The sequence below is a fragment of the Pongo abelii genome, chromosome 16, assembly GCF_028885655.2.
Source record: "Pongo abelii isolate AG06213 chromosome 16, NHGRI_mPonAbe1-v2.0_pri, whole genome shotgun sequence".
NCBI lineage: Eukaryota > Metazoa > Chordata > Mammalia > Primates > Hominidae > Pongo > Pongo abelii.
This window is the reverse complement of record NC_072001.2, coordinates 43982381-44009112: the sequence shown is the minus strand read 5'-3', so window position 1 is coordinate 44009112 and position 26732 is coordinate 43982381. Positions and strand designations below refer to the sequence as shown.

The following is a 26732-nucleotide window of genomic DNA, read 5'->3' as shown; positions in this document are numbered from 1 at the left end:
TTGTATTTTTAATAGAGATGGGGTTTCACCATATTGGTCAGGCTGGTCTTGAACTCCTGATCTCAGATGATCCCTTGCCTTGGCCTCCCAAAGTGCTAGGATTACAAGTGTGAGCCACTGCGCCTGGCCTAATATGCCCTTTTTAAAATCCTGAAATGAAATCTATAGGTAATATAATATGTAATTTTAAAAAGCAGTATGGTGCCCTAATTGTAATATATTGGGGAAACATAAATAAAGTAACTTACAGTTACACAGTATGTATTTTAAAATGCAAATGCATGGGCATGAACCCATAATAGGTGACATAAGAAATAGTCATATCTTCTTTTTTTGAGATGGAGTCTTGCTCTGTCGCCCAGGCTGGAGTTAAGTGGCACAATCTTGGCTCACTGCAACCTCCACCTCCCAGGTTCAAGCGATTCTCCTGCCTCAGCCTCCTGAGTAGCTGGGACTACAGGTGTGTGCCACCAAGCCCAGCTACTTTTTTGTATTTTTAGTAAAGGCGGGATTTCACTGTGTTAGCCAGGTTGGTCTCGAATTCCTGACCTTGTGATCTGCCCGTCTCAGCCTCCCGAAGTGCTGGGATTACAGGCAAGAGCCACCATGCCCGGCAAGAAATAGTCATATCTTTTGTACTAGTATGGAGAATCACCTTGACTAAGAGTTACAAATAGGCCGGCGCGGTGGCTCATGCCTGTAATCCCAACACTTTGGGAGGCCGAGGTGGGCGGATCACGAGGTCAGGAGATCGAGACCATCCTGGCTAACACAGTGAAACCCCGTCTCTACTAAAATACAAAAAAACTTAGCCGGGCATTGTGGCGGGCGCCTGCAGTCCCAGCTAGTCGGGAGGCTGAGGCAGGAGAATGGCGTGAACCTGGGAGGCGGAGCTTGCAGTGAGCAGAGATTTCGCCACTGCACTCCAACCGGGTGACAGAGCAAGACTCCGTCTCAAAAAATAAAAAATAAAAATAAAGAGTTACAAATAAAGTCTATTTGTGTTGGTGACTCAAATATCACAACAAGAGGAAACTATTGAGCTAAGGTGAAATAAAAGAGGATGGAATGATTTGCTCTTCAGGCTCTTCCAAGATGAGCGGGGAATGACTTCAGAATTCTGAGGTAGAGGGAAAAAAGATTTGAAGTAATCTTGGTAGAGAATGAGAAACAATTGATAGAAGGTGGGTAAAAGGGTTATTGAGAATTATCAAGTGTTTTGCTGAAGTTGGACAATAACAGATGGGTTAGGTTGATGGCCATGCAGTTTCCTTGTAGGGAATGAGAGACAAATAGAGGAGATGAAAGTGGTTATTACAGCAGCAGCTTTTAACATGCTAACCAAGACTAGGCTGAATTGAGAGGCCAGCAGTCTTAAAAGGTGATTAAAAAATAATTGTCAGCCCGGTGGGTGGCTCATGCCTATAGTCCCACTACTTTGGGAGGCTGAGGTGGGTGGGTCACTTGAGGCCAGGTGTTTGAGACCAGCCTGGCCAACATGGTAAAACTCCATCTCTACTAAAAATACAAAAATTAGCCGGGCGTGGTGGGGTGCATCTGTAGTCCCAGCTACTTGGGAGGCTGGAGGTGAGAGAATCACTTGAACCCAGGAGGCGGAGATTGTGGTGAGTGGAGATCACCCCATTGTGCTCCAGCCTGGGCGACGGAGGGAGCCTCTGTCTCAAAAAAAAAAAAAAAGAAAGAAAAAATTGTGAATGGTAGTAATGGTTGCACAACAATGTGAATGTATATAATGCCACTGAAGTGTACACTTAAAAATGGTTAAAATGGTAAGTTTTATGTTGTGTATATTTTGCCACCATAAAGAAAAAAATTGAACACTTAAAAAATATAACTTGGTTCTCCAGATGTCATCATAAGACTTCTTGTGGAGATATGTGGAGAATTTTGTGCTTGCAGCACCTTTTTTTGGTGGTATTGTGGACATAAGGGAATGCATTGCAGCTGTCATTTCAGCCATCAGTGGTGATATGCTGCAAAGATGATTTCTGGGATGAATCAATTGGCAGGACTGATGTATACTGGGTGTCAAAAGGGAGCATATATTGAGCATTGTAAGACTAGAAGTAACTGTGATCTTTCTTCAACAAATTGTTTTTTATTTCATACTCACATAGGTACTGAGGAATAAGTTTTGAAAATATTCCATTCATTGGCCAGGCGCAGTGGCTCACACCTGTAATCCCAGCACTTTGGGAGGCCGAGGTGGGTGGATCACGAGGTCAGGAGATCAGGAGATCGAGACCATCCTGGCTAACATGGTGAAACCCTGTCTTTACTAAAAATACAAAAAGTTAGCCTGGCGTGGTGGCGGACGCCTGTAGTCCCAGCTACTCGGGAGGCTGAGGCAGGAGAATGGCGTGAACCCGGGAGGCAGAGCTTGCAGTGAGCCAAGATTGGGCCACAGCACTCCAGCCTGGGCTACGAGACTCTGTCTCAAAAAAAAGAAAAGAAAATATTCCATTCATTTTGAATCACTCCATATTACTTGGTAGTCATATCTCCTTAATTAGTGTCATTTTCATTATCAGGTAAAATAACTAGAGCATGGATTAATTGTTCTGTAATAAAAGCTTGGGATGGAGCCAAGCAGAGTACTTTTACATTTATACATGTATCAAGATGAATTATTTGCTGTTCTCTTAAGGGAGTTTTGTTGTATTTTAAAAGCCAATTTCTTTGAAATCTTCTGGAGTAGGTGGGTACATGTTAGGTCTCACTTTGAAAAGGTGAAATTTAAAGTTTTTTTTTTTTTTTTTTTTTGATAGTCTCACTCTGTTATGCAGGCTGGAGTTCAGTGGTACGTTCATAACTCACTGAGGTCTCAACCTCCTGGGCTCAAACCATCCTCCCTCCTCAGCCTCCCAAGTAGCTGGGTTTACAGGTGCATGCCACTACACTCAGCTAATTTTTAAATTTTTTTGTAGAGACAAGGTCTCGCTGTGTTACTCAGGCTGGTCTTGAACTCTTGGGCTCAAGCTCTCCTCCTGCCTCACCTCCCAAAGTGCTGGGATTACAAGCTTCAGCCACTGCTCCTGGCCAAAAGTATTTTTTAGCATTCTTTTTTCTTTATATTACCAAGACTGACAATTTACAAACTATGAAATTCACATAATTTAAATAAAATATACAGTTCAGTATATTTTTAATGTATTTTTGGTAGATTTACAGAATTGTGCAACTATCGCCACAATGGGAGTTTGGAACAGTTTTCTTTTTTTTTTTTTTTCCCTCCTTTTTCTTTCCCTCTCTCTCACTCTCTTGTTGTGTGTGTGAGTGTGTGGTTTTTTTTTTTTTTTTTTTTTTTGAGACAGGGTCTTACTCCAGGCTGGAGTGCAGTGGCACAATGATTAGCTCACTGCAGCCTTGACTTCCTGGGCTTAAGCAATCCTCTCGCCTCAGCCTCTTGAGTAGCTGGCACTACAGGCACGCATCACCATACTTGGCTAATTTTTTAATTTTTTGTAGGGACACGGTCCTGCTATGTTGCCCAGGCTGGTCTCAAACTCCTGGGCTCAAGGGATCCACCCACTTCAGCCTCCTAAATGTTGGGATTATAGGTGAGAGCCACTGTGTCTAGCCTATCTTTTTTATTATTCTAGTGGGTATGAAGTAGTATGTTGCTTTAATTTTAATTTATTGATATTTAGCATTTTTTCATGTGTCTGTTAGTCATACATCTTTGTTGGTAAAATGTCTGTTCAAAATCTTTTGCCCATTTTTAAATTGGGTTATTTATCTTATAGAGTTGTAGGTTTTATGTGTACACACTGACAAACAACTGTGTAAAAAAAAAGAGTTGTTTATGTGGATACAAGACCTTTGTCAGATAGACGATTTGCAAGTATTTTCTAGTCTGTGGCTTGTCTTCATTTTCTTTTTCTTTTTTTTGTCACCCAGGCTGGAGTGCAGTTGCAAGATCATGGCTCACTGTAGTCTCAACCTCCTGGGCTGTAAGTGATCCTCCCACTTCAGCCTCCCGAATAGTTTGTCCAGAGGCCTGTGCCACCATGCCCAGCTAATTTTAAATTCTTTTTTGAAGAGATGAGATCTCACTGTGTTGCCCAGGTTGATCTTGTCTTCCTGGGCTCAAGTGATCCTCCCCCTTCAGTCTCCCAGAGTGTTGGGATTACAGGCATGAGCCACTGTGCCTAGTTTGTCTTCATTTTCTTAATGATATGTTTTAAAGTGTTAACATTTTTAATTTGCATGGTCTAATTTTTGATCTTTTGTGCTTTTGATTGCATATCTAGAATTTTTTATGGTCAGTCATGAAGATTTTCTCCTGGTTTTTCTAGAATTTACACTGTTTTAGATAGAAAGGTTATATTAGAAAACTGTAAAAAAAAGAGAAGACAACTCAAAGATGTATGATTGCCTTTAAAGCTTATCACTTAGTTGGCCGGGTGTGGTGGCTCATGCCTGTAATCCCTGCACTTTGGGAGGCTGAGACAGGCGGATCACAAGGTCAGGAGATAAGACCATTCTGGCCAACACGGTGAAACCCCGTCTCTACTAAAAATACAAAAAAAAAAACCCACAAAAAAACAAAAAATCTTAACATTTAGTTTTTGTTGTTGTTGTTGTTGTTATTGTTTTTTGAGATGGGGTTTTGCTCTCGTTGCCCAGGCTGGAGTGCAGTGGCACAGTCTCGGCTCACTGCAACTTCTGCCTCCCAGGTTCAAGCGATTCTCCTGCCTCAGTCTCCTGAGTAGGTGGGATTACAGACGCCTGCCACCATGCCCAGCTAATTTTTGTATTTTTAGTATTTTTGTATTTTAGGCTGGGTACAATGGCTCACGCCTGTAATCGTAGCACTTTGGGAGGTTGGGACTGGTGGATCACCTGAGGTCAGGAGTTCCAGACCAGCCTGGCCAACATGGTGAAACCCCGTCTCTACTAAAAATACAACAAATTAGCTAGGCATGGTGGGGACGCATGTAATCCCAGCTACTTGGGAGCCTGAGGCAGGAGAATCACTTGAACCAGTGAGGCAGAGGTTGCAGTGAGCTGAGATCACCCCACTGCAAGAGCGAAACTCCATCTGAAAAAAAAATAATAATAATTTATGGTTTATTGAGTATTTACGTCATTTGGTGGGCTTATTAGTCTAAATTATGTCATTATTTAATCCTCGTGTAACCCTTTAAGTATTTAGAGATAACCAGGTATAAGGCAGATGTTACTGTTTGAAAGTGTTGGGAGAAGGCTGGACGCGGTGGCTCAAGCCTGTAATCCCAGCACTTTGGGAGGCGGGTGGATTGCTTGAGGTCAAGAATTCAAGACCAGCCTGACCAACATGGTGAAACCCTGTCTCCACTAAAAATACAAAAATCAGCTGGGCGTGGTGGTGGGCGCCGGTAATCCCAGCTCCTCAGGAGGCTGAGGCGGGAGAATTGCTTGAACTCCAGCCTGGGTGACAGAGCGAGACTCTGTCTCAAAAAACAAAAACAAACAAGAAAGTGGTGGGAGAAGCGTTGTTATACAGATTGTGTGATTGTGTCTCTAGTGAAGATGTTCTGACCCTAATGTTGTCTTTAACAATGTAAGGTAGCAAAGAGAATGCTTAGGCTATACCCATGTTTCTCACCCTCACTTTTATTCTTTTAGCTCCAATTTTCTAAATTTAAATTTTACTCATTATGGCATTTTTACAAAGGATAGTAAAATACTCTGCCAATACATCTATTCCCTTATAAATAAGATACCTTACATATATGTATGAATATGAATTCAAAATGAAGAGGGCAGCACCTATTCTGAAGGTGATGCTGAGAACGAGTGCTCCTCTAGTACTTTCCTTTCTGAGGTGCACAATAGTGAGCTTGGGGTGTACATTTGGATAGTTGTTTATTCTTAGTTTTGGGTAATTTTTTATTGAAAGGGATAAAGGAAGTGGGTGTACATTTTAAGATACTGTTTTGAAAAAGTATAGTATGAATTTTCATTGTGAAATGTAACCGTGTTGCTGTATTTTTATATTCTTTATATCCTTTTAACTTCTGCCTTTGCTTTAGGAGGCAGTGTCTAACAAGAGCTTTATCATGATCTTTCTGCAGACTCCTGTCTTCTCAGTGTCTTGTGTTCTAGAAGGTCTGATTTCTCTTCACATTGGGAACAAGCAGGCAAGAGAAAGGGAGAATGGATAGTAATTTCATCTTTCACTTCTTATCTCTGTTCTGCAGCCGTGCAGTCGGAGGTCCTTGTGCATGAAGACAGATTTGTTCTATGGCCTCGGAGTTGGGTGCCAGGGATGATGGAGGCTGCACTGAGCTGGCAAAGCCCCTCTATCTTCAGTACTTGGAGAGGGCCCTCCGGTTGGACCATTTTCTGCGACAAACGTCAGCTATCTTCAATAGGAATATTTCTAGGTATGTTATTGTATCTTTGCAATATGTTTTACCAAATTCGTGATTTCCATCATCCTTACAGATTTTATAGGATTAAAGTATCTTACGATTTTTATGTTTCATATTTTCTTTTGCCTCTTTCAAATAAAAACAGTCAATTTATTTCAGAGGAACAGTTTCTTCTGTAAAGTGTCCAGTTCTAACTTTATATTTTATTGGGTCAGCTGTAATTGTGGACTCATTCTTCAATTTATAGCGATGACAGTGAAGATGGACTGGATGACAGTAATCCCTTATTGCCCCAGTCTGGGGATCCCTTAATACAAGTTAAGGAAGAACCTCCAAATTCATTGCTTGGTGAAACTTCTGGAGCAGGCAGTTCTGGAATGTTAAACACATATTCTCTGAATGGAGTTCTACAGTCAGGTCAGTGTGGTGTGACATCCCCCTTTGGACTATCGTTATCTTGGGGCAGTCATCCTTTAATTTTTTTATTCTTTGTGTTTCTTTATACAGAATCAAAATGTGATAAGGGGAATTTATATAATTTCTCTAAGCTGAAGAAAAGCAGAAAGTGGCTAAAGGTAAGAGATAAAGCAGGATGTTTACAATGCAGATAGTCTACTAAAGTTACTAATAGATGGGAAAGTTATCAACTCATTTTGGCAGATTTTTTTTTTTTTTTGAGACAGAGTCTCTCTCTGTCGCCCAGGCTGGAGTGCACTGGTGCATTCTCAGCTCACTGCAACCTCCACCTCCCGGGTTCACGGCATTCTCCTGCCTCAGCCTCCCGAGTAGCTGGGACTACAGGCACCCGCCACCATGCCCGGCTAATTTTTTGTATTCTTAGTAGAGACAGGGTTTCACCGTGTTAGCCAGGATGGTCTCGATCTCCTGACCTTGTGATCCGCCTGCCTCGGCCTCCCAGAGTGCTGGGATTACAGGTGTGAGCCACCGTGCCCAGCCTCATTTTGGCAGATTAACAGTTTTTCAAATATGATTCTTTTGTACTAGATGTGGTTTTTTTGAAGAGATTATTGAGAAAATCTGGAGGATTCAATGAAGTCATTTAGCAAACATGAATTGAGTACAGGTTGAGTATTGCTAATCTGAAATGCTTGAGACCAGACGTGTTTCTGATTTTGTTTTTGAGACGACGTTTCACTCTTGTTGCCCAAGCTGGAGTGCAATGGCATGATCTCAGCTCACTGCAACCTCCGCCTCTGGGTTCAAGCAATTCTCCTGCCTCAGCCTCCTGAGTAGCTGGGATTACAGGCATGCGCCACCACGCCCAGCTAATTTTTTTGTATTTTTAGTAGAAATAAGGTTTCACCATGTTAGCTAGGTTGGTCTCGAACTCCTGACCTCAAGTGATCCGCCTGCCTCAGCCTCCCAAAGTGCTGGGATTATAGGCGTGAGCCACCGCACCCAGCCTCAGATTTTTTTTTTTTTTTTTAATATTTGCAATACAAAATGAGATATCTTGGAGATGGGACCCAAGTTAATAAATACCAAATTCATTTATGTTTTATATACACCTTATACACATAGCCTGAAGGTAATTATATTTTTCCCTTGGGGATGCTGAATAAACTCTGTTTTGTATACCTGTGTTTTGACTGTGACCTGTCACATGAGGTCAGGTGTGGAATTTTCCACTTGTGGCATCTTATTGGTGCTCAAAACCTTTGAGATTTTGGAGTATTTTGGGTTTTTGGAATAGGGATGCTCAACCTGTTATACCGTACTGAGGGGAAAGAGGAAGTACAAAAATTTATCAGATGAAGTCCTTGCACTCATTGGGTCACATAATCAAGAATATTAATTCCCTAAGTTCCATAATTTATATTAATTCCATAACTTCCATAAGTTCCTGAGTAGTTTATTCATTTAACAGATGTTGATTTAGTGCATCCATGTGCATGTGCCAGGTACTATTATGGTTGGGCAGGTTTCCTGCCCAGTGGTGCTTACATTCTAAAGGAGGCAGGCAGTTAGTAAGCCTGTAAACAAGTAAATAAACATGGCTTCTTTAAAGACGTAACATTTCAACTGATTCTGAATGATCACAGAGAACCATCTTATATCTAGGGTAATGGCATTTCGGTCAGAAGGAACAACTGCAAAAGTCCTGAGAAAAGAACTTAGTCTGTTTGGCAGAAAAAGAAGTCTAGTATGGCTAGAGCACAGTGAATGAGGAGGATGGTGGAAGATGAAGTTACAAGACTGTGATCACACAGGCTTTGTCTATGTTAAGGAGTTGGTGTTTTACTGTCATAAGCCATTGGAGTGTTTACAAGCAGAGTTGTTAATCTCATTTACACTCTTACAAGATTACTGTCAGTGGCCAAACTGAATTAAGGATAGTATTTCTTTCATTGAAACTAATTATTTCTCTTTTATACTTTTCCTATGAAGTACTCAAAAGCAATTAAAACCCTTCATTATTATCACTAGGTCCTTCAAAAGGCTCATGTGTAAAAGGTCTGATTTGGTCAATATCAGTTGCACTTTAGGCTGTTGGAAATGCAGAAATTGTTATGCTTAGCCGTCATATTTTGAAAAATTGAGTTATAATTCATTGTCATAAAATTCACCTTTTCATTTTATTTATTTTTATTTATTTACTTTTGAGACAGGGTCTCACTTTTTCACCCTGGCTGGAGTGTGGTGGCACAATCTCAGCTTAGTGCAGCTTCGACCTCCTGGGTTCTAGTGATCCCCCAGCCTCACCCCTGTGAGGTAGGACTACAGGCCCGCAACACCACATTCAACTAATTTTTGGGGGTTTCGCCATGTTGCCCAGGCTGGTGTCGAACTCCTGAGCTCAAGCAATCTGCCTGCCTCAGCCTCTGAAAGTGCTGGGATTACAGGTGTGAGCCACCGTGCCTGGCCAAATTCACCCTTTTACAGGTTAAAATTTAGTAGTTTTTTGTGTAAATTTACAAAGTTGTATACCCATGATTACAATGTAATCTCAGAAAATTTTTAGCATTCTAAAATGAACCCTGTACTCATTAGCAGTCACTCTCCATTTTCTTTTTCCTTTTTTTAGACGGAGTCTTGCTCTGTCGCCCAGGCTGTAGTGTAGTGGCGTGATCTCAGCTCACTGCAACCTCTGCCTCCTGGGTTCAAGCGATTCTCCTGCCTCAGCCTCCTGAGTAGGTGGAACTACAGGCGCTTGCCACCACGCCTGGCTAATTTTTGTATTTTTAGTAGAGACAGGGTTTCACCATGTTGGCCAGGCTGTTCTCAAACTCCTGACCTTGTGATCCCCCCACCTCGGCCTCCCGAAGTGCTGGGATTACATACATGAGCCACTGAGCCCAGCCAGCAGTCACTTTCCATTTTCTATTTCCTCTGTCCTTTGGTAGCCACTAATCTGCTTTTTGTCTGTACTGATGTGCCTCTTCTGGAATTTTTGTTTTTGTTTTCTTTTTAAGAGACAGGCTCTTGCTCTGTTTCCTAGGTTGGAGTGCAGTGGTGCAGCCATAGCTCACTGCACCCTCGAACTCCTGGGGTCAAGCAATCCTTCCTCCTCTGTCTCCCAAGTAGCTGGGACTATAGGCCCATGCCTTTTTCTGTAGAGAAGAGATCTTATTAGGTTGCCCAAGCTGGTCTCGAACTCCTGGCCTCAAGCAGTCCTCCTGCCTGGACCTGCCAAAGTGTTGAGATTACAGGTGTGAGCCACCACTCCCAGCCTAGACATTTTGTATAAATTGAATCCTATGATAACGACCTTTTATGATTGACTTCTTTAATTTGGCATAATATTTTCAAGATTCTTCATATTGTAGCCCATACTAATGTGTTGTTCCTTTTCATGACTGAATTACATCTCATCTGGATATTCCACATTTTATTTATCCATTTATCAATAAATGGATATTTGGGATATTTCTCCTTTTGGGCCATTACAGCTTGCTTTCTATATTTTTTTATACCCTATAGGTAGTTGCTTTTTTTGCCTTCCTGTTTGGCATGTATGTATAGTTTGTATGTATATGAAATTTATGTATTATTTATACTTTTGTAAGTATTCAGAGGAATTTTTAGCCTTGTTGCTGATAACATGTCCCATGTTTTATTGCATTGTAATTTGTATCTCTAAGTTTAATTAGTATTCTTAATGTTTTTCAGTTGAATTTATAAAGCATATCATAAGGGGAACTGGAGTGACTATCTTCCTGCTGTTTTTGTCATTGTTTTGGATCTGGGAAAAAATGCTTGGATTATAAATGGGATTGCTTCACAGCAAAAGATACATTTCTATTTTCACCCTTTTCAGAGCATTCTGCTAAGTGATGAATCCAGCGAGGCTGATTCTCAGAGTGAAGACGATGAAGAAGAAGAACTCAATCTCAGCAGAGAAGAACTTCACAACATGCTTCGACTACACAAATATAAGAAACTTCACCAAAATAAGTATAGTAAAGACAAGGAGGTAAGAGTTTCAGGAGAAACACTTCAAACTGAGTATTCACCCTGTGCTTTATAGTCATTAAAGATACATCATTTTGGCTGGGTGTGGTGGCTCACACCTATAATCCCAGCACTTTGGGAGGACCGCGGCGGATCGCGAGGTCAAGAAATTGAAACCATCCCGGCCAACATGGTGAAACCCCCTGTCTACTAAATATACAAAAATTAGCTGGGTGTGGTGGTGTGCGCCTGTAGTCCCAGCTACTCAGGAGGCTGAGGCAGGAGAATCGCTTGAACCCAGAGGTGGAGGTTGCAGTGAGCTGAGATCAAGCCACTGCACTCCAGCCTGGCGAAAGAGCGAGACTCTGTCTCAAAATAAAAAAAAGATACATCATTTTATGGAGCTGGAAATCATTATCCTCAGCAGTGAGTGTAAGTGGGAGCTGAACAATGAGAACACATGGACACAGGGAGGGGAACAAGACACACTGGGGCCTGGGCAGGTGGGTGCAGGAGGAGGGAGAGCATCAGGAAAAATAGCTAATGCTTGCTGGGCTTAATACTTAGGTCATGGGTTGATAGGTGCAGCAAACCACATGGCACATGTTTACCTGTGTAGCAAACCTGCACATCTTGCACATGTACCCTGGAACTTAAAAAAAAAAAAAAATTCCTGACTGGGTGCAGTAGCTCACGCCTGTCATCCCAGCACTTTGGGAGGCTGAAGTGGGCAGATCACTTGAGGTCAGGAGTTCGAGCCCAGCCCAGCCAACTTGGTGAAACTCCATCTCTACTAAAAATACAAAAAGTTGGCCGGGCGCAGTGAGTCATGCCTGTAATCCCAGCACTTTGGGAGGCCCAGGCGGGTGAATCACCTGAGGTCAGGAGTTAGAGACCAGCCTGACCAACATGGGGAAACCGTGTCTCTACTAAAAATACAAAATTAGCTGGGTGTGGTGGTGCATGCCTGTAATCCCAGGTACTCAGGAGGCTGAGGCAGGATCACTTGAACCCGGGAGGTGGGGGTTGCAGTGAGCCGAGATTGCGCCACTGCACTCCTGCCTGGGTGACAGAGCGAGACTTCATCTCAAAAAAAAAAAAAAAAAAGAATTTCTAAAATTCTCTGGAATCAATGAAATTAAACTACTAATACTTCAGATGTACTAGACTAAAAGATATGTTCTTCAAAAAAAAAAAAGATACATCATTTTAACTTTAGGTAGCAGTGGAGCAGCTTTATTGAGATGTAATTCACATAACAAAACTTCAGCCTTATATAGTGTGCAATTCAGTATTTTTTTTAATATATTCATAGTTGTGTTACTATCATTACTGCCTAATTCCAGAACATTTACATCACCTCGTAAAGAAACCGCATGCCTCTTAGCTGTTGCCCCTCATTCTTTCTGTCCCTCAGTCCAGACAACCACCAATCCACTCTGTTCCTTTTTTCTTTTTTTTGGAGAGTCTCGCTCTGTTGCCCAGTCTGGAGTGCAGTGGCGCCATCTTGGCTCACTGCAGCCTCTGCCTCCCAGGGTCAAGTGATTCTCCTGCTCAGCCTGCGAAGTAGCTGGGATTACAGGCGTGCGCCACCACGCCCAGCTTTTCTTTTGCATTTTTAGTAAAGACGGGTTTTCACCATGTTGGCCAGGAACTCCTGACCTCAGGTGATCCTCCCACCTTAGCCTACCAAAGTGCTGGGATTACAGGCGTGAGCCACCATCCCCAGCCCAATCCGCTCTGTTTCTATAAATGTGCCCGTTCTAGACATTTCATACAAATGTAATCATGCAACATGTGGCTGTGTCCAGCTTCTCTCACTTAATGTCATATTTTCAAGATTGATTAATGTTGTAGCATGTATCAGCATTTCATTTCTTTTTATTGCAAATATTCGTTGTATTTATACCTTATTTTATGTATGCATTGTCCAGTTCATGAACTATGATTAGCATATTTCTACTTTTTGGCTATTTTGAATAATGATGGTATGAAGATTTGTGTACAGGTTTTGTACACAAAACGAAAACACAAAAAAAAGTGTTTTCGTTTCTCTTCATTATATACTTAACAGAGAAATTGCTGGGTCATATGGAAACTCCTTGCTTAGCCTTTTGAGGAATTGTCAGAATGCTTACATTCTAGTGTTGCTTATTCATGCAGTTGCTCTTTGGGAGTAGTGTTTCTCTCTTAGAAAGCTCTTCATACACTAACATTAAAATGATGATAGTTTTGAGTGACAATTATTTGAACGCCATTACCAAAGACTTCTGACTCTTTCTTTCTTTTTTTTTTGAGATTGAGTTTCACTCTTGTTGCCCAGGCTGGAGTGCAATGGCGCGATCTCGGCTCACTGCCACCTCCGCCTTCTGAGTTCAAGCAATACTCCTGCCTCAGTCTCCTGAGTAGCTGGGATTACAGGCATGCGCAACCACGCCCGGCTAGTTTTGTATTTTTAGTAGAGATATGGTTTTTCAATGTTCATCAGGCTGGTCTCAGACTCAGGTGATCCACCCGCCTTGGCCTCCCAAAGTGCTGGGATTACAGGGGTGAGCCACCCCGCCCAGCCGCCTTCTGACTATTTCTACAAGTGTGGAATGTTGTACATAATAAGCAATAGTATATTTGAAGACCTCAGAATTTTCTAGCAATTAGTTAAGGTCCAAAGTTAGTTCAGAGAGACTGGAATAATATTCTGAACCTTATAAACCTGTAGAAGTGGTAAACAGAGTATCTGACCCTTTTGATGTAAAAAGTTCCTTCCTTCTTAAACTCCAGCACTAAGGTACTTGGCGCTCCAAGTATTTGCTTGTTTTTTATGTTTATTTTTTATTTATTTTTATTTTATTTTTTAAGATGGAGGCTCTGTCACCCAGACTGAAATGCAGTGGCATGATCTTGGCTCACTGCAACCTCTGCCTCCTGGGTTCAGGCAGTTCTCCTGTCTTAGTCTCCCAAGTAGCTGGGACTACAGAAGCCCGCCACCATGCCTGGCTAATTTTTTTTTATTTTTAGTAGAGATGTAGTTTCATCATGTTGGCCAGGCTGGTCTCGACTTCCTGACCTCAAATAATTTGCCCACCTTGGCCTTCCAAAGTGCTGGTATTGCAGGCATGAGCCATGGCGCCCAGCTGAGCCACCATGCCTGGCCTGCTTGTTTTTTAAATTAAAGTAAAACATACATATAGGAAAGTTCTCAGACTTTAAGTGTACAGCTCAGTGCATGCTAATTTAATTTTGATTTTTAACAGAGGACATTGTAATAGTTCCCCCATGTTAATCTTTCAGTCTTATTTCAGTCCTCGGACAATTTATTTGGCTATAATCCAGGAAAGAGATTTAACGGTGGGCTACCTAATTTTAATTTATATTTATGCATTAGTAATATGTCAGACAAAATTAATATGAGATTTGGGGATTAAGTGAAATATTTGAAAGCATTTACTTATCACTTCCTGGATGGAAAGAGTTACATTATTCATATGTTAGAATTCTGGCAATGTAGGCATTATCTATAATAATAGCAGACTGTCTTAGTGGGAGATGAAGAGAGGAAAGACTTGAAAGATTCAAGAATTGGGATGACTGGTGACTATTTGAAGCAGACATATGACTAATAGAAAAGCAAGCATGAAGGGCCAGTTGAAGTGGCTCACACTTGTAATCCCCAGCACTTTGGGAGGCTTAGGTGGGCTGACACCGAGATGGGCTGACCACGAGGTCAGGAGATCAAGACCATCTTGGCCAACGTGGTGAAACCCCGTGTCTACTAAAAATACAAAAATCAGCTGGGTGTGGTGGCGTGTGCTTGTAATCCCAGCTACTTGGGAGGCTGAGGCACGAGAATCACTTGAACCAAGAGGCGGAGGTTGCAGTGAGCCCAGATCACGCCACTGCACTCCAGCCTGGCGACAGCAAGATTCTGTCTCAAAAAAAAAAAAAAAAGGAAAGCAAGCATGAGGAACCTTAGTAAATCTGAGGAACTGTTGATAATAGAAATATGGTTTATTTCTTGGTGGTGAATTTCCAAGGGGAGACATTTCTGCAAGGAATTAATTTCATGTCTTAGTATATGTCAGGTTTAGGTAAGTATTCTGTAGAAATTCAGAAGCCTGAAGAGTTTTGCTTTCTTAAATTATTTTCAGTGACCTGTTATGTGTATAGGAGTTGAACTCATTTTGTTTGAAGTTAAGGAAGTGATTCCCTTTGATATACTAGATGTTACTGATCTCTTTGTGGGAAGAATACTGTATTTAGGAGCTATGATTTCCTTCTGGCTTAGTTTTATGTAGTAAAGATAATTTGAAAGCTGTACTATAGAAAACAGGCCCATCATGGTCTTTGCCTGCTTCAGTTGCAGCAATATCAGTACTACAGTGCAGGCCTACTCTCCACATATGACCCTTTCTATGAGCAACAACGGCACCTACTTGGACCCAAGAAAAAGAAATTTAAGGAGGAAAAGAAACTTAAAGGTGAGCATGTTGAACTGCCTTCCACGTATATTCATTCTTAGTTTCAGAATTGCATGTGGCCTACTGGTGCATTTAGACTTTATATATAGTCCATATGTTAGAAATTTGCTTTATCTGAAAAACTCTCCTTTCTAATTAGTAGCAAGTACAATTTTCCCTTTGGTATCCATGGGTGATTGGATTGTGGACCCCTGGCAGATACCAAAATCCAGAGATGCTCAAGTTCATTATATAAAATGGTATAGTATTTGCATATGAGCTGCGCACATCCTCTCGTATACTTTAAGTCATCTCTGGATTACCTATAATACCTAATATGATGTAAATGCTACGTAAATACTTGTTATCCTATATTGTTTAGAGAATAATGACCAAAAGAAGTTTGTACATATTCAGTACAGCTGCTGCAACCATTCTTTTTTTTTTTTTTTCTGAACATTTTTGATCCTCAGTTGGTTGAATCTGTGATGTGGAACCCACGGATAGGAAGGGTAGACTATATTATTAACCTTAATTCATATTTGGCTTATAGTCTTTAGTTCTAGAATTGGAAAGACAGATTCCTAGCTAAAGGTTTAGGCAAAATTAGTTTATTCCATTTTTCTTATACACACTCTGCAAATATTGCAAATGTTCTGGGATAGGAAGTTGGTTATGCACAGAGAAGTAAGAAAAGTAACCCGAAGTGTTTGGAATAAGTTATCATTGTTGCTGTCCGAGGTGATTTAAAATAGATCACCTCCTGATGATCTTCTGTAGTGTTTGTTTGCATGTTTGCCAGGAAATGTCCTTTCCTCTCTGACTGAGCTCTCAGCAGCTGGATATCAGGAAGGAAACTGAAAGAGAAAGTTTTAAACTATCTTTGTGAGGCAAATTTTATTCCCCTGAAAGTATTAATTTCTTTTTTTTTTTTTTTTTTTTTTTGAGATGGAGTCTCGCTCTGTCACCCAGGCTGGAGTGCAGTGGTGCGATCTCAGCTCACTGCAACCTCCACCTCCTGAGTTCAAGCAATTCTCATGCCTCAGCCTCCCGAGTAGCTGGGATTACAGGTGCACGCCACTATACCTGGCTAATTTTTGTATTTTTAGTAGAGATGGGGTTTCGCCATGTTGGCCAGGCTGGTCTTGAACTCCTGACCTCAGGTGATCCACCTGCCTTAGCCTCTCAAAGTGCTGGGATTACCGGCGTGAGCCATCGCACCTGGCTTGAAGGTATGAATTGTACTCAAAAAGGCTCCTTTTAGCCTTTCCTTCTTTCTCTGTTATCTTTATTAGTGTTTTCTCACCCTCCACACACTTTCTCCAACCTGAATTAAGATTTTGTTTCATGTATTTTTGTCTTGCAAGTCTTAGTGACATATCAATATGTCTTTTTCTTCTCTTTTATTTTTCTTTATCCACCTTATAGGTATACTTTTTTCTTGTTTTCCCCACACTGCATAGATGTATAGCCACCTTATATTGCCACCAAGTAGAAATAAGTTTCCTTCCTTTGACTATTACTTGAGTCTGTGATACCTCAGACACTTCCTTACCTATTAGGTTCAAAAGAAATTTGCTTTTTGCCACGCGCCTGTAGTCCCAGCTACTCGGGAGGCTGAGGCGGGAGAATCGCTTGAACCTGGGAGGTGGAGGTTGCAGTGAGCCGAGATTGCACCATTGCACTCCAAGCTGGGCGACAGGGCAAGACTCTGTCTCGGAAAAAAAATAAAAGAAATTTGGTTCTGTATTTCACTTTCATATAAACAGAGTGAGTATCCAGTGTTCTTTTCCAGGTTAGTGAGATATCAATCCGCGTGTTTCTTCTTCTCTGTTATTTTTCTTCCTCAAGGAATATTCATGGGTCTGAGTAGATAAAGGGATATGTGTTGTCAGTGTCAGGTGGAATAAGGAAAGAACCTTGCGTGTTTTAAGTCGTGAGGTTGCTTTGTGACTACCTCCTGTGGAAGTGCAACCCTGTTGCATCTGTTTCTTTTGCAGCTAAGTTGAAAAAAGTGAAGAAAAAAAGACGAAGAGATGAAGAACTTTCCTCTGAAGAATCCCCTCGTCGCCATCACCACCAGACCAAAGTCTTTGCCAAGTTTTCTCACGATGCACCTCCCCCTGGCACTAAGAAAAAGCACTTATCCATTGAGCAGCTGAATGCTCGTCGCAGGAAAGTATGGCTCAGCATTGTGAAAAAGGAATTACCAAAGGTAGGTGAATGCCTCCAGGAGATGGAGATTAGGAGACTGTTTTCTCTCCCCGCCCACTAAAGAGGAGCTCTGAGAGCTAGATACTTTCACAGATAGGAATTCTGCAAAGAAACTAATCTGTTGGAATGAAGAAAATGCTGAGTAGTACTCTTTCAGTTAACAGTTTCTTCTAGAATGTGGTCAGAATTCACAAGACAGTTATTGTGTGATGCTCCTTGGTCAAAAAATTGGAGGGCAACTTCTTCAAGGAAAGAATGCAGTTTTCCTAAATATAGCAATAGATACTTGACAGCCAATTTATAGGTGATATTAGAAAAAATTAAAAAGAGGCCAGGCATGGTAGGTCACACCTGTAATCCCAGCACTTTGGGAGGCTGAGATGGGTGGATCGCTTGAGCCCAGGAGTTTGAGACCAGTCTTTCAACATGGTGAAACCCCATCTCTACAAAAACTACAAAAATGAACTGGGTGTAGTGGCACATGTTTGTAGCCCTACCTATGTAAGCGGCTGAGGCAGGATAGATAGAGCCCAGGAGGTTGAGGCTGCAGCGAGCTGAGATCGCACCACTGCACTCTAGGTTGTGTAACAGAATGTGTAACATAATAAATATTTATTTATTTTGTCTCAAAAATTAAAATAAAAAGGAGTTGATATGTTTCTTAGAGAATTTACAAATGTTTGAATGTTGCTGGATAATCACAGGCACTAGAATAAAATGTGAACGAGTTAAAAGAAACATGTATAAGCATTTTTCCTCTTAATTCATTTGGTTTTGATAACATTTTATTTTATTATTATTATTTTTGAGGTGGAGTCTTGCTCTGTCTCCTGGGCTGGATTGCAGTGTCATCATGTCGGCTCACTGCAACCTCCGCTTCCCAGGTTCAAACAATTCTCCTTCCTCAGCCTTCCAAGTAGCTGGGGCTACAGGCAGATGCCAACATGCCCAGCTAATTTTTGTATTTTGGTAGAGATGGGGTTTCACCATGTTGGCCAGGCTGGTCTCGAACTCTTGACCCCAGGTGATCTGCCTGGCTCCGCCTCATAAAGTGCTGGGATTACAGGTGTGCGCCACCGTGCCCAGCCAATAACATGTTATTTTGATATAATTTCAAAATTAATAGTTGCAAGCCAGATGCCATATGCAGCGTTTGGTTTTTTTTTATAAAGAAGTTGCAATTATAGTCCAAGGAATGTCTGTTTACCCTTAAGTGAGATTCACCAATTGTTTACATATTACTCTTAAGGATGAATTGAGTGCAATCCTGATAGGAACAGGATATTTCACTATAAATTGGATTTTTTTTAGAAACAGTATATTTTATGAATTGAGAAAAGTTGATACTAAAGTCCATGTGATGAAGTCAGAATGTAGGAGTAGCTGGGGAAGAATTGGAAAATCCCCACTAAACATTAGAACACACTACAAAACCTCTACAGTTAAAAAAGTGTGTTACTGGCACATGAATAGGCAAATAGATGAGTAGAATAAGCCGGTGGACTTATAAATTAGTAGTGCCGAGACAACTGGGTAGCAATTTTGAAAAAGATAAAACTAGATCTGCATCTTACACATATACTTCATATAGGTTAGTACGACACTTTTTAAACTATAGAGGTTATAGTGTGTTTTGATTTTTTTTTTTTTTTTTTTTTTGAGACAGAGTCTCATCTCTTGCCCTGGCTGGAGTATAGTGGTGCGATCTTGGCTCACTGCAACCTCCGCCTCCTGGGTTTAAGCAATTCTCCCACTTCTGCCTCCCAAGTAGCTAAGTAGCTGGGACTACAGGTGCGCGCCATCACGCCCAGCTAATTTTTGTATTTTTAGAAGAGATGAGGTTTTGCCATGTTGGCCAGGCTGATCTTGAGCTCCTGACCTCAAGTGAGCTGCTCACCTTGGCTTTCCAAACTGCTGGAATTATAGGTGTGAGCCACCATGCCCAGCCTGTTTTAATGTTTTGAGGATATTACCTTTGATCCCTTGGTATGGTGGTGTTTTGCTACTGTAAATTAAAATTTTTTTTTCCATAGCAGTTAATAAGTATTTCTGGAGACATAGTTTATGCTTGAGCATTCTTTTTTTTTTTTTGAGACGGAGTCTCGCTCTGTCGCCCAGGCTGGAGTGCGATCTCGGCTTACTGCAAGCTCCGCCTCCCGGGTTCACGCCATTCTCCTCCTTCAGCCTCCGGAATAGCTGGGACTACAGGCACCCGCCACGACATCCCGCTAATTTTTTTTTGTATTTTTAGTAGAGACAGGGTTTCACTGTATTAGCCAGGCTGGTCTTGATCTTCTGACCTCATGATCTGTGCGCCTCGGCCTCCCAAAGTGCTGGGATTGCAGACGTGAGCCACTGCACCTGGCCTGTGCTTGAGCATTCTTGATGGGAAGGTTATAGGAAAACCTGCTTAGTACCTGATGAAGAGGCCTCAGATGGTGTCCTTTCAATGAAAGAAATGAGTTTTCATTTCTTTTTGAGATAGAGTCTTGTTCTCTTGCCCAGGCTGGAGTGCAGTGGACTCATCTTGGTTCACTTCAGCGTTGATCTCCCAGGCTCAAGCAGTCCTCATACCTCAGCCTCCTAAGTACCTGGGGCTATAAGCATGCGCCACCACACTGAGCTAATTCTGTTTATTTAATTTTTTTTTTTGAGACGGAGTTTCGCTCTTGTACCCAGGTTGGAGTACAATGGCGTGATCTCGACTCACTGCAACCTCCACCTCCCAGGTTCAAGCAATTCTCCTGAGGTAGCTCCCTCCCAGGTAGCTGGGATTACAGGCACCTGCCACCACACTCAGCTAATTTTTGTATTTTTAGTAGAGACGGGGTTTCACCATGTTGACCAGGCTGGTCTTGAACTCCTGACCTCAGGTGATGCAACCACCTTGGCCTCCCAAAGTGCTGGGATTACAGGCGTGAGCCACCACACCCGGCCCAATTCTGTTTATTTTTTGTAGAGACGAGGTCTCACTATGTTGCCCAGGCTAGTCTCGAACTCCTGGACTCAAGCGATCCTCCTGTCTCAACCTCCCAAAGTGCTGGGATTGCAGGTGTAAGCCACTGCGCCTGGCCAAGAAATGACTTTTTTTTTTTTTTTTGAGACGGAGTTTTGCTCTTGTCACCTAGGCTGGAGTGCAGTGGTGCAATCTCGGCTCACTGCAGCCTCCGCCTCCTGAGTTCAAGTGATTCTCCTGCTTCAGCCTCCCGAGTAGCTAGGATTATAGGCATGTGCCACCATGCCTGGCTAAGTTTTCTATTTTTAGTAGAAATGGAGTTTCACTACATTGGCCAGTCTGGTCTCAAACTCATTACCTCAAGTGATCCACCCGCCTCGGCCTCCCAAAGTGCTGGGATTACAGGCGTGAACCACCATGCCTGGCCAAGAAATGACTTTTTAGTGGGAATATTTGAGGTTCCTGGCTTCAGAGTGATAATAGCTCTTTAATTAGTAAGAATTTTTTTTATAAAAGGCTCATATATTCCCTTAAATTTGCTGTCTTACGTGCAAACATTAGAGAAATGGCTTTCAGGCCTTCTTTGTCACTTTGAACCCATTGTTTCTTTAGCATCAAGGAGAGTGCTCTTCAGTACTGAAAGAGTCACCCAGCTCTGCCTCTTCAGCATCTTCTTCCATGTCAAATAGACATCATGGGGAGTCAGGTTTCTGTACTGACTTTTGTTCTTCCCCTTAGCTAGAGTGGAAAACACAAATAGCTGGGTTGTGGGCTGCTGGGTCATTTTGTGTTAGGTCTTCCTTGGAGTTTAGTTTTAGAGAAGATTAGGCTTATGTGGTGGCAGAAACTGAGTAATGGTGACATCAGGTTTGCCTAGGCTGGAGGTGGGGCTAGAATCACAACTTAGGAGACTAGTTTATCTTTCTCCTGATGATTCCTGTATCTGGTTGCCCTGTTCTCTCAGCCTTGCAGATTAGCCCTGGTAAGCAACATGTTTTTAATCAGGGTAGTGCTAAGGTTTAGGTATTGTAACATTTTTCTAGTCCACTTCAAGCCTTACATGTAACTTAACATCTTCCCAAAAGTATACAGAAGACTATTTAAGGCATCCACAACGCTGACTTATTCTTCTTGAATGCTTCTTTAATAGTTTTATGTATGGTGTTGAGACAATACATCTGGATGACTTATAGAAGTAATGTATCTTGCTTGGCTTGACATTTTCTAACCCTTTAGGAATTGAATAAAAGACTGTTCATTCTACAAAGTCTTAGTTCAAAAATGAATCCTAAATGAAATATTGTTTTTTAAATATTTTAGGCAAATAAGCAGAAAGCTTCAGCTCGTAACCTGTTTCTCACCAATAGCCGAAAGGTAAAATTGTAGTTTTGTATTTTCCATTTCATGTTTTGCTGGAATATATTCTTCTTCTTTGGGGTCCATCTTGCTGCTCTTGTCTGTTGTAACCTGTTGATCATGAATCTAATAGTTCGTAAGAGAGTTTCTGAATGTTCTCAAGCTGTTTATTTTTTATTTTTATTTTTATTTTTTGAGATGGAGTCTCAGCCACCCAGGCTGGAGTGCAGTGGCAGTGATCTTGGCTCACTGCAACCACCGTCTCCCAGGTTCAAGCGATTCTCCCGTCTCAGCCTCCCGAGTAGCTGGGATTACAGGCACCCGCCATCATGCCCTGTAATTTTTGTATTTTAGTAGAGACAGGGTTTCACCATGTTGGCCAGGCTGGTCTTGAACTCCTGACCTCAGGTGATCTGCCTGCCTCAGCCTCCCAAAGTGCTAGGATTACAGGCATGAGCCACCACGCCCAGCCTCAATCTGTTTATTAAATAAAATGGTTCTTCCTCACATTTCTGGTATTTGAACCTTTTTGGATAAGACCATAGCCCACCCTGATTTCTTGAGCTCCTGTCTTCAGTCTCGTTGTCTAAGAAATAATGATGTGAATACCTTCCCTTAGAGGAAACTAAGACAACTTCCTTTAAGAATTGTGAGGATCAGATTAGGCCATGTTATTAGTTGTGTTTCTCTGGGTATCATTCAACTTCTGTGTTTCCTCATTTATAAATGAGGGTGATGGTAATGCCAATTTCATAGGGTTTTTGTGAAGAGTAAATTGGTTTAATATATTTTTCAGTGGTGCTAAAGATATAATAAGCAGTGATAGCTGTTATTAATGTGTACAATAACATTTTGTAACTTCAAGCACATCCCAGGTCCTTCTTCGTCATTATAATTTTTCATCTTCTAAGATGATAGAAATTGGATAGATTTCTTATCCCTGATAATACCACAGGGTCTGGGCCTATGTCACAGTACTGTACAAGGACATTAATCAAGTTGCAGGAGAAAGAGATGTGGTCAAGGATGACAGTTTGTACTGAACAGATTGAGGAATGATATGGTTTAGAGTCCAGGAAGAACCAGCCTCTGGTATGGGGTCCTTACCACTGTAATGCTATTGTTGTTTTCAGCTTGCTCACCAGTGCATGAAGGAGGTGCGTCGAGCTGCCTTGCAGGCCCAGAAGAACTGTAAGGAAACCTTGCCTCGTGCCCGCCGCCTCACCAAGGAGATGCTTCTGTACTGGAAGAAATATGAGAAAGTGGAGAAGGAGCACCGCAAGAGAGCAGAGAAGGAAGCTTTGGAGCAGCGGAAGTTGGATGAGGAAATGCGGGAGGTAGGGCAAAAGCATAACATTTTGAAAACCCTAATTACTACAGCCATTTGAAGAGATTTGTTTGCATTTTGAAAATTGTACATCTAACCAATGACACTGTCAATTTTTTTTTTTTTTTTTTTTGGTAGAGATGCGGTTTCACCACATTGCCCAGGCTGGTCTCAAACTCCTGAGCTTCGCGTGATCTGCCTGCCTTAGTCTCCTACCATCAGAAATTTTTTTAAAGACTTAATTTTGAGGATGGTGATTTTAGACTAGTAAACCAATTCTGCTTTTAGTCTTTTGGTAAGGCCCTCCTCAGGCCTTTTTCTCTTTTCTTCTAAGCTGTCTTCCTCTATTCTGGGCTCTTATTCCTCAAGAAAAAGGAATGAGCAAAAGAGAAAGAAAACTAGCTTTTAATTCATCTTGGTTTATTTGTAGGTGCTGACTGCGGTTTTGCTTTTTTTGGACAATAAGAAATAGATGCCAAATTCAGGACCAGATAGGGACAGTGGACAATGAGCCCAGTTTTCTAAGACTTACCCTTCACCTACTGTACTGTTTTATGTATTTTTTTGTTTTGAGATGAAGTTTCACTCTTGTTGCCCAGGCTGGAGTGCAGTGGCGTAATCTCGGCTCATTGCAACCTTTGCCTTCCAGATTCAAGCAATTCAGCCTCAGCCTCCCGAGTAGCTGGGACTATAGGCACCCACCACCATGCCCGGCTAATTTTTTGTATTTTTAGTAGAGACAGGGTTTCACTATGTTGGCCAGGCTGGTTTCGAATTCCTGAGCTCAGATGATACGCCTGCCTCGGCCTCCCAAAGTGCTGAGATTACAGGCGTGAGCCACCATGCCCAGCCTACTTTACTGTTTTAACTTGCAGCCAGTACTGTTGCTAAACCTGATGCCAGCTGATGTAGGCTATGTATATTGCTGAGGGAAGCAAGAGGAGAGAATAAGAAGGCAAAGTCGTTGTATTGCCATTGATAAACCAGCTGAAATGAATGGAAGGAGAGTTGAGATTTGAAGAAAAAGGGAATTAGTGGATTGGATAATGTTTTCTTTCAGGTATATGTAGTAACTCATGTCAAAGTAGAGCTTTGGAGCCTCTTCTGAGCTCTTGATCTTCCCTTATTTTATCATGACTTGGAGAATGAAGATGCATTTTGCTCAGTTCTCTTAAGTCTCCTGGTTAATTTGTATATTTGCATGCAAGGTAATCATATTATCAAGTTAGTAAACATTTGATGCTGTTGGGAATTCTTAACTCAGAGAATTTAAAGTCATTTGAGAGTTAGCCACAGATCTTGAAGTTTTGCAGGCAACTTGGCCTATATTCTAGATTTGTGAGACCTAGATTCTTAGTTATGTTGATAGCTAACTGATGGTTATGCTGACTTATGCATCTTTTTCTTTGAACTTTTGAAATAAAATTTTGACATATCCTTTCTGTTTTCTTAATCTACTTCGTTCATTTAATCATATGGTAGTAAACTTCTTTAAGGTTAAAGATGTTATTCTTGGCCGGGCGTGGTGGCTCACGTCTGTAATCTCAGCACTTTGGGAGGCTGAGTTGGGTAGATCACAAGGTCAGGGGTTCAAGACCAGCTTGGCCAACATGGTGAAACCCCGTCTCTACTAAAAATACAAAAATTAGCCGGGCATGGTGGCAGGCACCTGTAATCTCAGCTACTCGGGAGACTGAGGCAGAGAATTGCCTGAACCCAGGAGGTGGAGGTTGCAGTGAGCCGAGATCGTGCCACTACACTCCAGCCTGGGCGACAGAGGAAGAATCCATCTCAAAAAAAAAAAAGATGTTATTCTTTTTCTTAATTGTTTTACTTTAGAAAGTTTTCCTTAGGCTGAGTGTATTGGCTCCTGCCCATAATCCTAGCAGAAAGGCAGAGGCGGGAGGATCGCTAGAATCCAGGAGTTCAAGACCAGTGTGGGCAACATAGTGATACTTCGTATATATAAACAGTAGAAAAATTAGACAGGTGTAGTGGCACATGCCTATAGTCCCAGTTACTTTGGAGGCTGAGGTGGGAGTATTGCTTGAGCCTGGGATGTTGAGGCGCAGTGAGCTGTGTTCTTGCTACTGCCTCCAGCCTGGGTGACAGAGTAAGATACCATCTCTTCAGAAAAAAACAAAGATTTTCTTGATAGCACTTTAGGTTTGAAACATGAACATTCATTAAGACAAAAACTTAATTTTCTCTCACTCTCTTTCTCAAGTTTTCTTCTATTTTGGATCTGGCTCAAGTGCTATAAATCTTTAAAGAGACAGGATAATTTTATGTAGATTACTGCTTTATAAAATATACTTTCAGCCTTTTGGGTTTTTTTTTTTTTTTGCTGTATTCCCTATTTTATTGTTTTTCTTTTGGGAGAGTGGATCAAGGATAAATCAAGTATATTTTATGAATTTTATTATGAAATAATTCAAAATAATGACTCTTGGACCAATAATGTTCTTTTTTGGAAAAAAAAAAAAAAAGATAAAGCAAACAAGGCTGGGCGCGGTGGCTCACGCATGTAATCCCAGCACTTTGGGAGGCCGAGGTGGGCAGACAAAGAGGTCGGGAGATCGAGACCATCCTGGCTAACACAGTGAAACCCTGTCTTTACTAAAAATACAAAAAATTAGCTGGGTGTGGTGGCATACACCTGTAGTCCTAGCTACTTGGGAGGCTGAGACAGCAGAATCGCTTGAACTGGGGAGGTGGAGGTTGCAGTGAGCCGAGATTGCATGACTGCACTCCAGCCAGGGCGAGAGAGCGAGACTCCGTCTCAAAAAAAAGAAAAAGAAAACAAAACAATGACGCTTTAATATGCTACTTATACTGTGTTCTGTGTTCCATGTAATTTGATATTTTGGATTATGTTTTCATTTTATTGTTTATCTTAGGAATGATTTTATTTATTGACACAATGATTATTTTTCTTAGGTTATTTTAGAGTAGAGGCACTTAAAAAAGAAAAAAAGTGATATCTTACTCTGTCACCCAGGCTGGAGCGCAGTGGCATGATCTTGGCTCAGTGCAGCATCAATCTCTTAGGCTCAAGCAGTCCTCCTGCCTCAGCTTCCAGTGTAGCTGGGACTGCAGGTACATGCTACCATGCCTGGCAAATTTTTGTATTTTTTGTAGAAACAAGGTTTTGCCATGTTGCCCAGTCTGGTCTCAAACTCCTGAGATCAAGCAGTCCACCTGAAAGGCCCTTTTAATTTAGCCTTCTCACATTAAAAAAAAAAAGAAAGTTTGCACGTATATGTGTATTCAGTCTATATTCGTTTTTTGTAGCTATTATTATCACAGATGAAATATAGGTTGTTGGGTTTTGTTTTGTTTTGAGACAGAGTCTTGCTCTGTCACCCAGTCTGAAGTGCAGTGGTGTGACCTCAGCTCACTGCAACCTTTCCTCCTGGGTTCAAGCTATTCTCCTGCCTCAGCCTCCTAAGTAGCTGGGATTACAGGCGACTGCCACCACGCCCGGCTAATTTTTGTATTTTTATCAGAGACAGGGTTTCTCCATGTTGACCAGGCTGATCTCGAACTCCTGACCTCAGGTGATCCGCCAGCATTGGTCTCCCAAAGTGCCGGGATTACAGGCATGAGCCACCATGCCTGGCTAAAAAATA

The 26732-nt window shown here is 41.7% G+C and overlaps 1 protein-coding gene across 3 annotated transcripts in view; it reads left to right on the top strand.

Moving 5' to 3' along the window:
- Nucleotides 1-26732, top strand: part of INO80 (INO80 complex ATPase subunit) — a 137294-nt gene that overhangs the window by 13491 nt on the left and 97071 nt on the right. For all 3 annotated transcript variants that reach the window (XM_063716583.1, XM_024232717.3, XM_024232718.3), the window contains exons 2-9: nt 6207-6392; nt 6628-6797; nt 6888-6955; nt 10660-10815; nt 15148-15268; nt 17248-17462; nt 21738-21791; nt 22907-23110. In XM_063716583.1, coding sequence (XP_063572653.1) covers nt 6250-6392; nt 6628-6797; nt 6888-6955; nt 10660-10815; nt 15148-15268; nt 17248-17462; nt 21738-21791; nt 22907-23110 — 1131 coding nt within the window. In that variant the 5' untranslated portion in view covers nt 6207-6249. The remainder of the gene's footprint in view (nt 1-6206; nt 6393-6627; nt 6798-6887; nt 6956-10659; nt 10816-15147; nt 15269-17247; nt 17463-21737; nt 21792-22906; nt 23111-26732) is intronic.